This window comes from Syngnathus typhle, linkage group LG20 (genome assembly GCF_033458585.1).
Source record: "Syngnathus typhle isolate RoL2023-S1 ecotype Sweden linkage group LG20, RoL_Styp_1.0, whole genome shotgun sequence".
Lineage (NCBI taxonomy): Eukaryota > Metazoa > Chordata > Actinopteri > Syngnathiformes > Syngnathidae > Syngnathus > Syngnathus typhle.
The window spans coordinates 6,262,706-6,275,779 of record NC_083757.1 but is presented as its reverse complement, the minus strand read 5'-3'; the positions used below and the strand labels follow the sequence as shown (position 1 = coordinate 6,275,779).

Here is a 13,074-nt window from a genome sequence, read left to right as displayed (position 1 = left end):
AATGTCATGTCCATTCCTTTCAATGGAAAAAAAAGCATTTGCAAGTGTGGTTGCTGAACATATTTGGCTCGTATCTCAGGGCAATAGTGTACTTTTTTTGCACAACAATGGCCTTGACATCAACAAACGTGACATTTGACAGCTGACATTTTTTCGACGCGACTCCTCATTGACACTTAAGCTTTGAATCAAACCTTGACATGGCTGCCTTGTTATTGTGGCTCAAAGGAAACAGAAAACATTTTACTTACTTAATTGTCCTTCTTCTTCTTCTTCTTTTCTTTTTGGCTTTTCCTCTTTACAAGCTTGAGAGTATATGACTGAAATAAAAGAGAAGCAGAGGAGATTAGGAATGGTCACAAACGACGCGAGGCAAACAATGTTCTCTTTGGATGATCCTGATGAGAAAACATTTGTCCCTCACCTTGTTTTCTTTTGAGATGCTTGTCAAGGATCATCGCCACCACCACCACCGCCATGGTCATCGCCACCAGATTGAGGACCACCAACGGGACAGCGATGGCCACCGCAGTCTTCCAGTCTTGCTCTTTTTCACAAGGCAAAGCTTGTGCAATGAAGAGACACATGAACGACTGTTGTCGTGACACCGAGCTGTTACGGGAGCCCGACAGCCAATGGGCCGTGTCTGAGCCGTGACAAACACTCACCCTGGTTGCTCAGGATGCTTCCGGCGTCCAGCTTGATGACGATGTCTTCCGAGACGCCGGCCAGACGGAACACGCATTCGTACTCCTGCTCCGCGGCGGGCGTCACCTCCACTTTCAGGTCAGCCGAGGTCTGGAAGGTTCCGTCGTGGTTAGGGAGGGTCGCCCCCATCTCCACGTCCTTGTGGATCTCCTTGCCGTTTTTCCTCCAAAAGAGGGACGATGTCTTGGGGTAGAAACCTGTGGCGTGGCAGGTGACCGGAGAGGAAGGCGTCTTCTGCAGGAGAAACACCTTGGGAAGCTCTGCATGCAAAGATGGAGGAAAATGCGTGAGGAGGGCAGGAAAATGGAGAGAGTGTGTAAGAAAGAGGATGTGTGGGGAGAGAGAGAGAGAGAGAGAGAGAGAGAGAGAGAGAGAGAGAGAGAGAGAGAGAGAGAGAGAGAGAGAGAGAGAGAGAGAGAGAGAGAGAGAGAGAGAGAGAGAGAGAGAGAGAGAGAGAGAGAGAGAGAGAGAGAGAGAGAGAGAGAGAGAGAGAGAGGACAATGTACCGGTTCTCGTCAAGAAGTCCCTCCCGTTGCTCAAATGTGTCTTCAACAGCACGGGGCACATCGCAGTGTATGTAGTCTTCCTGATTTGATTCTCCCCGTTCCTTTGGTCCAAATTGATTTTGGTGATGAAAGCTTGTGGATGTGCTGCGATCCATGTCATCGTCTTTGCCTCAAATGATAGGAAGTCTTCTCCATCGTAACAGTGGTGCTCCCAACCATTAACCTCACCCGTCTCATCGTCCCATTCACAGCCGCTTATCACCTGAATCATGTGAACACCTGAAAGGACCACACGCAAGATTCAGTGACGATAATCGGAGAGGAGCCAGCGGTGACACGTTTGTTTATTAGTCATGAAGTGTCCCAGCACATGAAATGCATTTTACGAGGGGACGTAAACAAACCTCCAGTTTGGTTGAAGCGCTTTTTAGCGGTTTCAATGTTGCGTTTCATGACCTGCTCATTCTGAATATTGATCACCGTCTCTATCTCCCAGAAGTGCGGATTATCTTCTGTGATTTTGTTCACCCAGTCATGTTTGGCTTTCGATTCCCTGTGGTTGCTGTCAAACTGCTGAATCTGAATGCCATCAACATACGCGGCCTCCCAGTACTCTGGTAGCTTTGCAACTTGAGAGGCCGTCACAAAATAATTGAGCGTGTGAATGACTGAAAGACAAAAACAAAAGTGACACACATGACTTTGCTCTGGTTTTATGTTTTATGTATATATATATATATTTTTTAAAATATATACACATCCTTGTCTACAGTTCAGAGACATGGAGAAGGACGAAAAGGACGTGGCAGAAGATACAAACCTTCATCAACTGCAGTCTGAGGAGCATCTTCAGAATCAGATGGCCAGACAAAATCAGAAATGAACTGTGGCAGAGAGGAAGACAGGAGCCAGTAGAGAAACAAATCCTGAGAAAAAAGTGGGGATGGATCGGACACACCCTGAAAAAAACGGCAGCTACTACCACACGCCAGACCCTGACTTGGAACCCGCAGGGGAAGAGAAGGAGAGGACGGCCCAAAAACAGTTGGAGACGGACGGGACACTGAGGGAGAACTCAAGAGCCTTGGAATCAGCTGGGAGGAGGCAGAAAGGACTGCCCAAAACCATGTTAAATGGAGAAGAGTCGTCGGTGGGGCCTACGCTCCACGGGGAGCGATGGGCCGAAGTAAGTAAGTAAGTAAGTAAGTAAACTTGTGCAATTCATATTTTCAATGATTCTGTCTGCAGTTGGAACATTGCAGCACTTGACATGTTGGAGTTTGATGCCTCATCCGCCATTTAAATCCACTTATGGAAAACATTTAATTACATATCTTTTGCCATTCTTTTTAAGTTTGCAAAAAGAAAATCAATTTCAATAACGTTATTGATCATAAATTGCCTATATAATATTCAGGAGGCACGGTTCAAATCTTCTTTGTGAGTTGCATAAGGCCCTGAAGAACTTTTTAGGCTTTGGACGCAAATCTGCGTGGATTGTGCTACTTGCACCACGGGGCGTGGAAAGATGAGTGACAGCTGAAGTGGACGGACTTGCAACCACCTCCTGTCAGGAGCGGAATGCCGTCACCTGCCTCTCGCAACCTGTCTTCAATTTAAGTCCTGTCTGAGTGTCACTCTCTGTCAGATTGTTCTCGTCTCATGTTTTCTTGTTTCTAGTCTCCAGTCTGTTCGGTTCTAGTCCCTAGTCGAGCCTCTAGTCCAGTGGTTCTTAACCGGGGGTGCTTCCTAGGGGGTGCGAGGATACCCTGGGGGAAATTTACAAATTTTCGGTGATAATGGTCGGGTAACCAAAAAAAGTGACAAATTCTGGAAATCAAGAAGTCATTGTGTTAATTGGCATTAGGGATAATGCTGATTAAGCCTTATAGCTGTAAAGTAAACTGATTATTATTATAATCATTATTTAATATATATAAAATATAATACTTTTTATTTATTTATTATTTGTATTTTATGTAGTGTTCATTTATTTTGTAAGAAATAAAGTTAAGTACTGTTAAACGAATAACAATACACAATAAAAACTTGGGAAGCTAACATGATTTTGACAGGTATGCTTCAGAACACAGTTACTCAGAAAACATTGATCACAACGTGTGTAAGAAGTGTCACTCATTGCATCAGCCTGCTTCGACTTCACACCGTTAGTTTCTCTTCAGTCATCAGCCGAGGTAGACCTAAGAAGGTATGAATGTGTACTGCCTCGTGCTGTATATATTTAGTAGTAATACTACTTTCATCAATTCTGGAAGGGGGTGCGAGAACTGGTTGGTGAATTGAATGGGGTGCGAACAAGGAAAAAGGTTAAGAACCACCGCTCGAGTCAATCTTTTGAGTTCTTCAATAAACTCTGGTCCAAGCTGCATTTGGTCGCCCAGCTCCAATCACTTCATGACAAATGTATTGTTTTATTTTTCAAGTTTTAAGATCAGCGGGTTTATTTTCAGATTCAAGGTTTTTTTTGTTTTTTTTTTGTCAAGTGCGAGTTTTGTCTTTGCAAGTACAAAACTTTTGGCCTCAAAATATTTTCCTTTGATTTGTATCATTTTTATTCACTAAATATTCCAACAGTTCTTAGCATTGTGTTCCCGCCTAACTATGAGAAAACGAGTGTTCTATGAGAAAGAATTTTCTGCTCAAAAAATGTTGACGCAGCAGACATGTGAGGAATATTCAACAACAAAAAAGCGTCAGTTCAAAATCAAGAGCGTCAATTTTTAGGATAATGAAACGAGTTGTAAGCAAAGTACAACTTACCAGGTGTCACGCTGTGAATTGGCACGGCCGCAACAAAGAATGCAAGTAAATTCATTCTAAGCATCAAGTTGTTTGTCACATTTTAGTCAAGCGAAGTATTTGCTCAAACTTGTGACTATTCCAACTGGCCGACGCATGACAGAAAACTGCAGACACACGTTGGTGACTTTCCACTGATTGCCAGGAATGTACTGTGTGGTCAAACTGGTTCTACTGGTACATGTAACTTTGCCGCCGTATTGGAGGTGGAAAAGCCGAGCGCCGGCTGAACTATTCAGTTTGTTTGAAGCGCTTTTAGTGTTGTCTTTGGAGACCAGCTCATTACTATAGCAATGATGCCCACCTCGTTCTCCCGGTGCTCCGGCTTATCAGCCGTGACGCAATAAAAATACCCCTGAAATTAAGACTGAAGGACTTTATTTGAAATCACTTATCCCCTCTTCTGTAGGATGTTCGGAGGGCTTCACCAAAACCTAACAATGTATGCCATTCCCCAAACAGCTAATGACTGTTTTACCACCACTGGCCAGACGCTTAGTTTCAAATGAGTCTTTCATATTTTACTAAATTGATACTGAAAGTATCTAGTCAATGTGTTTGTTTGGGTGAACACCTGATGTTTACTTGTCTGCTTTTGAGGCTGTAACCAATGAGCTTCTTGTCTCACTGGTTTATCTGCATTTATTTATTGCTGACCAATTAATAATCACAACATGAGGCACAGTGGTTCTTAACCTTTTTCCTTGTTCGCACCCCATCCACTTCACTAACCAGTTCTAACACCCCTTTCCAGAATTGATTAAAAGCAATATTGATATCATAATGTGTAAGTAACAAAACCATTTATTTCATTCTTTATTTAACTGACAACAAAATAATGCATTGCAGGATTAAAAAAGAAATCAAGATTACTTTCATACTAGGAAAAAAAAAACATTGTGCTTGTACTATGCATGGTGTGTTGTGAATTATTATGGGTGAGCGCCAAACTCAGTGACTTTGATGCTGTTGCTTTCCATTTATGATGTCGTCAAATCTTGGCGTCTTGGTGCCGCTCGCATGACGCGTTGACGATCCAGCCCATTTCTGCTCTTGGTTTTGATGTGAAGCAGACAGGACAATCCAGTCTCGCAGAGGTAAGTAGTCGCGAAAGGCACGAGCACAGTGAGAGCCTTGTTTGCCAGTGCAGGATATGTTTCCAACTGAGAAGCTCAGATAAGTGATAATCGGCAAACTCCATTTAGATTCCACGATTGTTTCTCAGTTCGATGAGATCTTCCTTGAGGTTGCTATCATCAACATCTTCCATATTCTGCTTAATTTTATTCTTATATTCTGCTTGGATGCTGGATCCAGTCGTCACAGGGTTGTAGCTCTCCGCACGAGAAGTAGTCATCAAATGAGGTGCACAGTATCTGCAGTTGTTCCAACAATTTTTGAAACAAAATCTGGATGTAGGGAAGCATCCTCTGTGACTGTTTCTTTAAGGGAAGGAAAATTTGCCAAATTCCCTTTCTTTACACGCCTAATCCACAAAACAATTTTGTCTTTGAATGTAGCCAACTTCTCACTTGCAATCAAAATGTTCATGCCTCTTCCTTGTGGTGAGCGATTGAGCTCATTGAGTGCTGTGAACACATCAGCACATCAAATACAAATAATAAAAATTATTTTATATTATATATTAAATAATAATTATAATAGATTAATATATACCGTTTTTTTCCATGTATAATGCGCCCCCATGTATAATACGCACCCTAAAAATGGCATGTTGATGCTGGAAAAAAGCCTGTACCCATGTATAATACGCACCCAAATTTTGACTCCTACCGTTTTTTTCCGTGTATAGTGCGCAATATTTTACTAATTTATTGTCCTAAAATCTGGGGTGCGTATTATACATGGGTACAAAGAAAAAAAAAAATTTTTTTTTTTTTTAATTTTTTTTTTTTTTTTTTTTTAAATAAAGTCATGGTACAACAAAACCAACAACAGGACTGACCGACAAAGTCGTGGAACAAAAAGACAGGGTGACATTACCAAAGACAGGAACAGAATGACAGTAACACATGCAATGATCCAACGGTGAGCGAGGGGCAGACAGGACTTAAATACAAAACACGTTACATCGATTGAGGTGACACAGGAAGAGCGGGGTGACACGAACAGAAACTATGGCAACCTAGACACATAGCAAAACTGGGGACGAGACATGACAAATCTCCCCCGAAATAAAACTCACCTTTCTTCTTGTTTGTTGTCAATCGCGCATCGCATTCAGCCATCCTGCCCAACACACTTAGTAAAATTCATAATTGACGACACATCGTTTGATGCGATGGTGCAATCCTCGATGGTGTGTTATTGTCAAATATTGTTTGTTTTTTAATCTCCATCGCGGACCGGACGTCATACGGAGGCCGCCATTACAGATGCGCAGAACGGTTGCGCAAGACACGTCAGCTATATAAAGAGCGAGAGTTCAGTTCTCCACCTATTAGTTTCAATTCACAGTTTAATTAGCAGTTTCAATCAGCAAATAACAAAATGCGTATTACAGGTAATATTTTATTTCACAACACTTTGCCTTGTTCCTTTCGTCTCTGCTGTTCATTTCAAACACGCTCCATACGACCGCAATGCTCTTGTATCAGACGCTCGCTCGATCACCTGCTAGTTTGCCGTCTGTCACAATGTACCCTACACAAATCCGAAACATTTGTTGCGGCTCCGAGTCACGACGAGGGGCAAGTTTTGGTTTCCAAGGGTGTTTTTATTCCTCTTCAACGTCTCTCCCATACAGAGCCGCCGTGTGCGCACGGAGCGCGGTGGTGCGTTTAGGGGCAGTCGGAGAAATCAACGCCAACAAAAAAAATGACATCCAGCCTAGTTAAGACCATACCAAAGACTTTAAAAATGGGACCCATTGCCTCCCTGCGTGTGTGACGATCTTTGGGACTTAAAAAAAAAAAAAAAAAAATTTTTAATGTTTTTTTAAAAAAATTCATAAAAATTGGGTGCGTATTATACATGGGTACAAGCTTTTTTCCAGCATCAGCATGCCATTGTTAGGGGTGCGTACTATACATGGGGGCGCACTATACACGGAAAAAAACGGTACTTAAGTCCGTGAACGTAAAATTATATCAGAAAAAAGATCATCTTTGGGAACAACCGGATGTTATTCTGCCGGTCAGCATCACTGCGCATGCGCTAGCAACCTCAATAGCGAAGAAATGTTTCGGATTTGTGTAGGGTACATTGTGACAGCAAACGAGCAGGTGATCGAGCAAGCGTCTGATACGAGAGCATTGTGTTCGTATGGAGCATGTTTGAAGTGAACAGCAGAGAAGAAAGCGCATCTGTAATGGCGGCCTCCGTATCATATCCGGATTTACAAAAAAAAAAAACCTTGGTTTTTTTTTTTGTACCCATGTATAATGCGCACCCCAGATTTTAGGACTATAAATTAGTTAAATTTTGCGCATTATACATGGAAAAAAACGGTAGTTACATTTTGCGCATTATACATGGAAAAAAACGGTACAACACATTCTCAAACTATTGAAATCACCACTATTTTATTATTTACCTGATATATGATCTATTTTTCTTAGATTTTTTTAAAATGTATTTCATAATAATAAATTGCTTGATTAAAGAGTCTTAAGGTTTTTAAGGGCTCAAATTCATCCAGATATCAACTTTCATGATGCAACTTCCAACCGGTGGTAACCGCTGACTTGATTTTTTACTTGCACAAAACCAAAGTGGACTTTCCAATTGGGTTGGCCATTTTGCATTGAAACTCTCAGTCCTACAATGGCAGAGTGGCAAGCTTGTTGCACGCAACTTCCTCCTTCTTGCCTAACTGGTATCTGGTGAATTCCTCGCTTGATGCACGGTACTATACGACAACTGTTGGTCAAATATTCAAAACTACCAACTGGAAATTAATTACATTTTATTTTTAGTCTGTGATACAGTGAGTACACGTGAATCAATGTTTTTAGGAAAAGAATAAATGCAGGTTGTAAATGCATGTCAGTGCTTCTGAAGGCGTTAGCTTCCAGTGATGGCGAACTTCTCTCTCAGTTTAGAGTACATCCCATTCTTTTCCATCAGCTAGCGGTGGGTTCCTCGCTCCTGAACGCCGCCCGCGCCTATCACCGCAATCTGATCGGCCTCGATAGTCTTCAGGTTGTGTGTGATCAGCAGCACGGTTCGGTCAAAACGCCTCACCGGATCCTGCAGGACCTACTCACGAACCTTCATGAGAATGTCTATCGATGCAGTGCGGTGCGATGAGAAAGTCCTCTGGAAGAATTCCAACAGCTGAAGAAAGAGGAGCAAAATAGTGAACAGGAATCCAAGTGTTTCCTAATCCACCTCCAGAATCCGAAGACCACGTGTAATCAGCATGAGCGAACTTACCATGTGACAGCTGCTGCCTCTCATGCAGAAACAGACCCACAATAGGTGGAAACAGCTAAAAGAGCACAAACACAACGAGAGGTTAAATTACACATGACAACAATTTTGATGAAGAATGTCATGTCCATTCCTTTCAATGGAAAAAAAAGCATTTGCAAGCCTGGTTGGTGAACAAATTTGGCTCATATCTCAGGACACCCTCTGACGGCAACAATGGTGTGAGCTGACATTTTCTGATGGGACTCCTCATTGACACTTCAGCTTTCAATCAAACCTTGACATGACATGGCTGCCTTGTTATTGTGGCTCAAAGGAAGCAGAAAACATTTTACTTACTTAATTGTCCATTTTCTTCTTCTTCTTCTTCTTCTTTTGGCTTTTCCTCTTCACAAGCTTGAGAGTATTCGGCTGAAATGAAAGAGAAGCAAGAGGAGATTAGGAATGGTCACAAACGACATGAGGCAAACAATGTTCTCTTTGGATGTTCCTGACGAGAAAACATTTGTCGCTCACCTTGTTTGGATTTGAGACGCTTGGCAAGGAAGACCACCACCACCACCACCACTGCCAGCGCCACCAGACCGAGGACCACCAACGGGACGGCGATGGCCACCGGGGTCTTCCAGTCTTGCTCTTTTTCACATAGCAAAGCGTGTGCAATGAAGAGAGACACGTGAACGACTGTTGTCGTGACACTGAGCCGTCACGAGAGCCCCGCAGCCAATGGGACGTGTCTGAGCCGCGACAAACGCTCACCCCGGATGTGCGCGTTGCTCAGGATGCTTCTGGCGTCCAGCTTGATGACGATGTCTTCTGAGACGCCGGCAAGCCGGAACACGCATTCGTACTCCTGCTCCGCGGCGGGCGTCACCTCCACTTTCAGGTGGACCGAGGTCTGGAAGGTTTCGTCGTGGTTGGGGAGGGTCTCCCCCTTCTCCACGACCTTGTCAATCTCCTCGCCGTTCTTCCTCCAAAAGAGGGATGATGTCCTGGGGTAGAAACCCGTGGCGTGGCAGGTGACCGGAGAGGAAGGCGTCTTCTGCAGGAGAAACATCTTGGGAAGCTCTGCACCCAAAGATGGAGGAAAAGGTGTGAGAAGGGCAGGAAAGATGGAGAAAATGTGTAAGAAAGAGCGGATGTGTGGAGGGAGAGAGAGAGAGAGGACAATGTACCGGTTCTCATCAGGAAGTCCCTCCCGTTCCTCAAATGCGTCTTCAAATAAGAAGGACACTCCTGAGTGAAAACATTCTTCTTGGTTTTATAAAGCCCATCTATTTGGTCCCACTTGATTTTGGTACTGAAAGCTTGTAGATTTGCTGCGATCCACTTCATCGTCTTCCCCTCAAATGATAGGAAGTATTCTCCATCGTAACAGTATTGCTCCCAAGCATCAACTTCACCCGTCTCATCATCCCATTCACAGACGTACATTAGCTGAATCATGTGAACACCTGAAAGGACCGCATGCAACATTCAGTGACGATAATCAGAGAGGAGCCACCAGTGACACGTCTGTTTATTAGTCATGAAAAAAAAAAAAAGGGTCAGCACATGAAATGAATTTTACGAGCACACGCTTGGAAGGAAACAAACCTCCAGTTTGGTTGAAGTTGGAGCTGGCAGTGACACATGTTCGTCATAAAGTGTACCAGCACATGAAATGCATTTTACGAGCGGATGGAAACAAACCTCCAGTTTGGTTGAAGTGCTTTTTAGCAATTTCAATCTTGGTTTTCATGTCCTGCTCAGTCCCATAACTCATCTCTGTCTCTCTCTTCCAGAAGTATGGATCATCTTCTGTGATTTTGTTCACCCAGTCATGTTTCACTTTCATTTTCCTGTGGTTGCTGTCAAACTGCAGAATCTGAACGTCGTCAACATACACCACCTCCATGTACTCTGGTCGCGTCCCATTTCGAGAAGCCGTCATGAAATAATTGAGCGTGTGAATGACTGAAAGACAAAACCAAAAGTGACACACATGATCTTGCTTTGTTTTTACATTGTGCAATTCATATTTTCAATGATTCTGTCTGCAGTTGGGGCATTGCAGCACTTGACATGTTGGAGTTCAATGCCCCTCATCGACCATTTAAATCCACTTATGAAAAACATTTAATTACATAACTTTTGCCATTCTTTTTAAGTCTGCAAAAAGAAAACCAATTCCAATAACGTTATTGATCATATATTGCCTATATAATATTCAGGAGGTTCAAATCTTTGCGAGTTGCAAAAGACCCTGAATGACTTTTTAGGCTTTGTACGTGAATCTGCGTGGAGCGTGCTACTTGCACCACGGGGCGTGGAAACATGAGTGACAGCTGAACTGGACGGACTTGCAACCACCTCCTGTCAGGAGCGGAATGGAGCAGGGCGACGAAATGGAGCTTGGGTTTATTGAGGGAAAAGGGAATTTGAATGGAGCATGAAGGGAAACAGACAGGACCTGGCAAACTAATAACATGACAGACAAACAGAAAACAACCGAGGGAAAACAGAAAGACAGGCACAACGAGAGACAAGAAATAATCCGACAAGGTTGTGACACGCAGACAGGACTTAAATACGCGACAGGTAACGAGAGGCAAGTGAGAATGATCACTGATCATGGGCACACAGGAGGGGAGGGGCAAGCACACAGGCACACGGGCAGGAACTATGACAAGATGCACATAATAAAACAACCGAGGACGAAACGTGACACCTCCCAAAGTAAAAGTGAAAGTAAAAGTATGCAAGTCGCAAATATTTGAACCTGAAAAAAAGGTGAATCTGAAAATAGAAAACATGAATCTGAAAAAAATAAGACATCAAATGTTGAAAAATAAATTGAAGTGAAACCTGAATATAGTTTGCTCAAAAAAAAAAAAAAAGACCAGGGCGAGGGGTAACTATTTTCAACTCAAAGAAAACTTGAAAAATAAATTGAAGTGAAACCTGAAAATAGTTGTTTTATTAAGTTCATCTTGCTTTTCCTTTTTAATCACTTCACTGTTTTTTTTTATATCAAACAAATTATTTTAGGTGCATTACCTGACATGTTTCAGCGGTTTCTTCCAGCCTGATGAAGGCGGAAGAAACCGCCGAAACATGTCAGGTAATGCACCTAAAATAATTTGTTTGATATAAAAGAAGCAGTGAAGTGACTAAAAATAGTTTAAAAAAAAAAATGACCAGGGCAAGGGGAAACTATTTTCAACTCGGAAAATATTTCAAATAAGTAATTTGATCTTGAATGGATTGTTTCATTGTTCAACTTTTAAGCTCAGCGCGTTTATTTTCAGATTCAAGGTTTTTTTTTTTTTCCAGTACGAGTTTTGGTTTTTTTTGAGTAGAAAACTTTTCACCCCAAAGGGTTTCCTTATTTCATCAATTGGATATTTCTGCAGGTGTACATTTTGATTTGTATCGTTTTTATTAACTAAATCACAGGTGTCAAACTCAAGGCCCGGGGTCCAGATACGGCCCGCCACATCATTTTATGTGGCCCGCAAAGACAAATTGTGCATCAAATTTGTGTGTCATTACTAGAATTGAAAATTGTCTTCACTTTTAATGTATTTTTTTTAATATATTTGACCAGTTTCTACTCGTCTGATTTGAAAACGAGTTTTTTGTCAGTTTGTTTTGTAGCTTTTACTCTATATAATATGAGGTGCTCGTACATTTATTTGGGTTGACAGTCATAATGGCCCTCCGAAAGAAGCTATGAGTACAATGCGGCCTGCAAAAAATATGAGTTTGACACCCCTGAACTAAATGTTCCAACAGTTATTAAAATAGCATTATCCGCTCATAAAAAGTTGGCGTAGGAGACATGTGAGAAATATTTAATAAACAAAAAAATAATAAATGCGTCAGTTCAAAATCATGAGCGTCAATCTTTAGGATAACAAAACGAGTTGTAAGCAAAGTACAACTTACCAGGTGTCACGCTGTGAATTTGCACGACCACAAAAAAGAATGCAAGTAAATTCATTCCAAGCATCAAGTTGTTTGTCACATTTTAGTCAAGCGGAGTATTTGCTCAAACGTATGACTATTCCAACTGGGGGACGCCGAATGACTGAACATACACACGCGTTGGTAACTTTCCACTGATTGTCAGGAATCTACTGTGTGGTGAAACTGGTTCTACTGGTAATTAGCTCCGCCGCCATATTGGATGCGGAAAAGCCGAGCGCCGGCTGAACTATTCAGTTTGTTTGAAGCGCTTTTAGTGTTGTCTTTGGCGACCTGCTCATTACTATAGCAATGATGCCCACCTCGTTCTCCCGGTGCTCCGGCTTATCAGCCGTGACGCAATAAAAATACCCCTGAAATTAAGACTGAACGACTTTATTTGAAATCACATGATGTTCGGAGGGCTTCACCAAAAACTATCAATGTACGTGATTCCCAAAACAGCTATTGACTTTTTCACCACCACTGGCCAGACGTATAGTTTCAAATTAGTCTTTCATATTTTATTAAATTGATAATAAAAGTATCTAGTGAGTGTGTTTTAAAGGGAAATGTACTTTTGGCAGTTTGCAAACACATTTGATTAAGGCTCCGTTAGACACATATAATTATATTAATATAATTTCTAGTAGTAGTGTGGTCGCTTAATAAGTGGAAAGGAATGTGCAGGCTACAT

At 42.1% G+C, this 13,074-nt stretch overlaps 1 protein-coding gene across 10 annotated transcripts in view; it reads right to left on the bottom strand.

Annotated features, from left to right (window-relative positions):
* Window positions 1-13,074, bottom strand: part of LOC133144896 (H-2 class I histocompatibility antigen, alpha chain-like) — a 45,893-nt gene that overhangs the window by 635 nt on the left and 32,184 nt on the right. For 3 of the 10 annotated variants that reach the window (XM_061267939.1, XM_061267938.1, XM_061267932.1), the window contains exons 6-8: window positions 8,769-8,840; window positions 8,433-8,487; window positions 7,946-8,333 (exon numbers count right to left, since the gene is read on the bottom strand). In XM_061267939.1, coding sequence (XP_061123923.1) covers window positions 8,453-8,487; window positions 8,769-8,840 — 107 coding nt within the window. In that variant the 3' untranslated portion in view covers window positions 7,946-8,333; window positions 8,433-8,452. Of the gene's footprint in view, window positions 1-251; window positions 321-424; window positions 566-668; window positions 969-1,214; window positions 1,494-1,618; window positions 1,883-3,995; window positions 4,155-7,945; window positions 8,334-8,432; window positions 8,488-8,768; window positions 8,841-8,945; window positions 9,066-9,188; window positions 9,498-9,604; window positions 9,884-10,121; window positions 10,386-12,359; window positions 12,540-13,074 lie in introns of those variants that run through there. The other 7 variants (XM_061267936.1, XM_061267930.1, XM_061267937.1 and 4 more) reach the window with 7 other exon arrangements.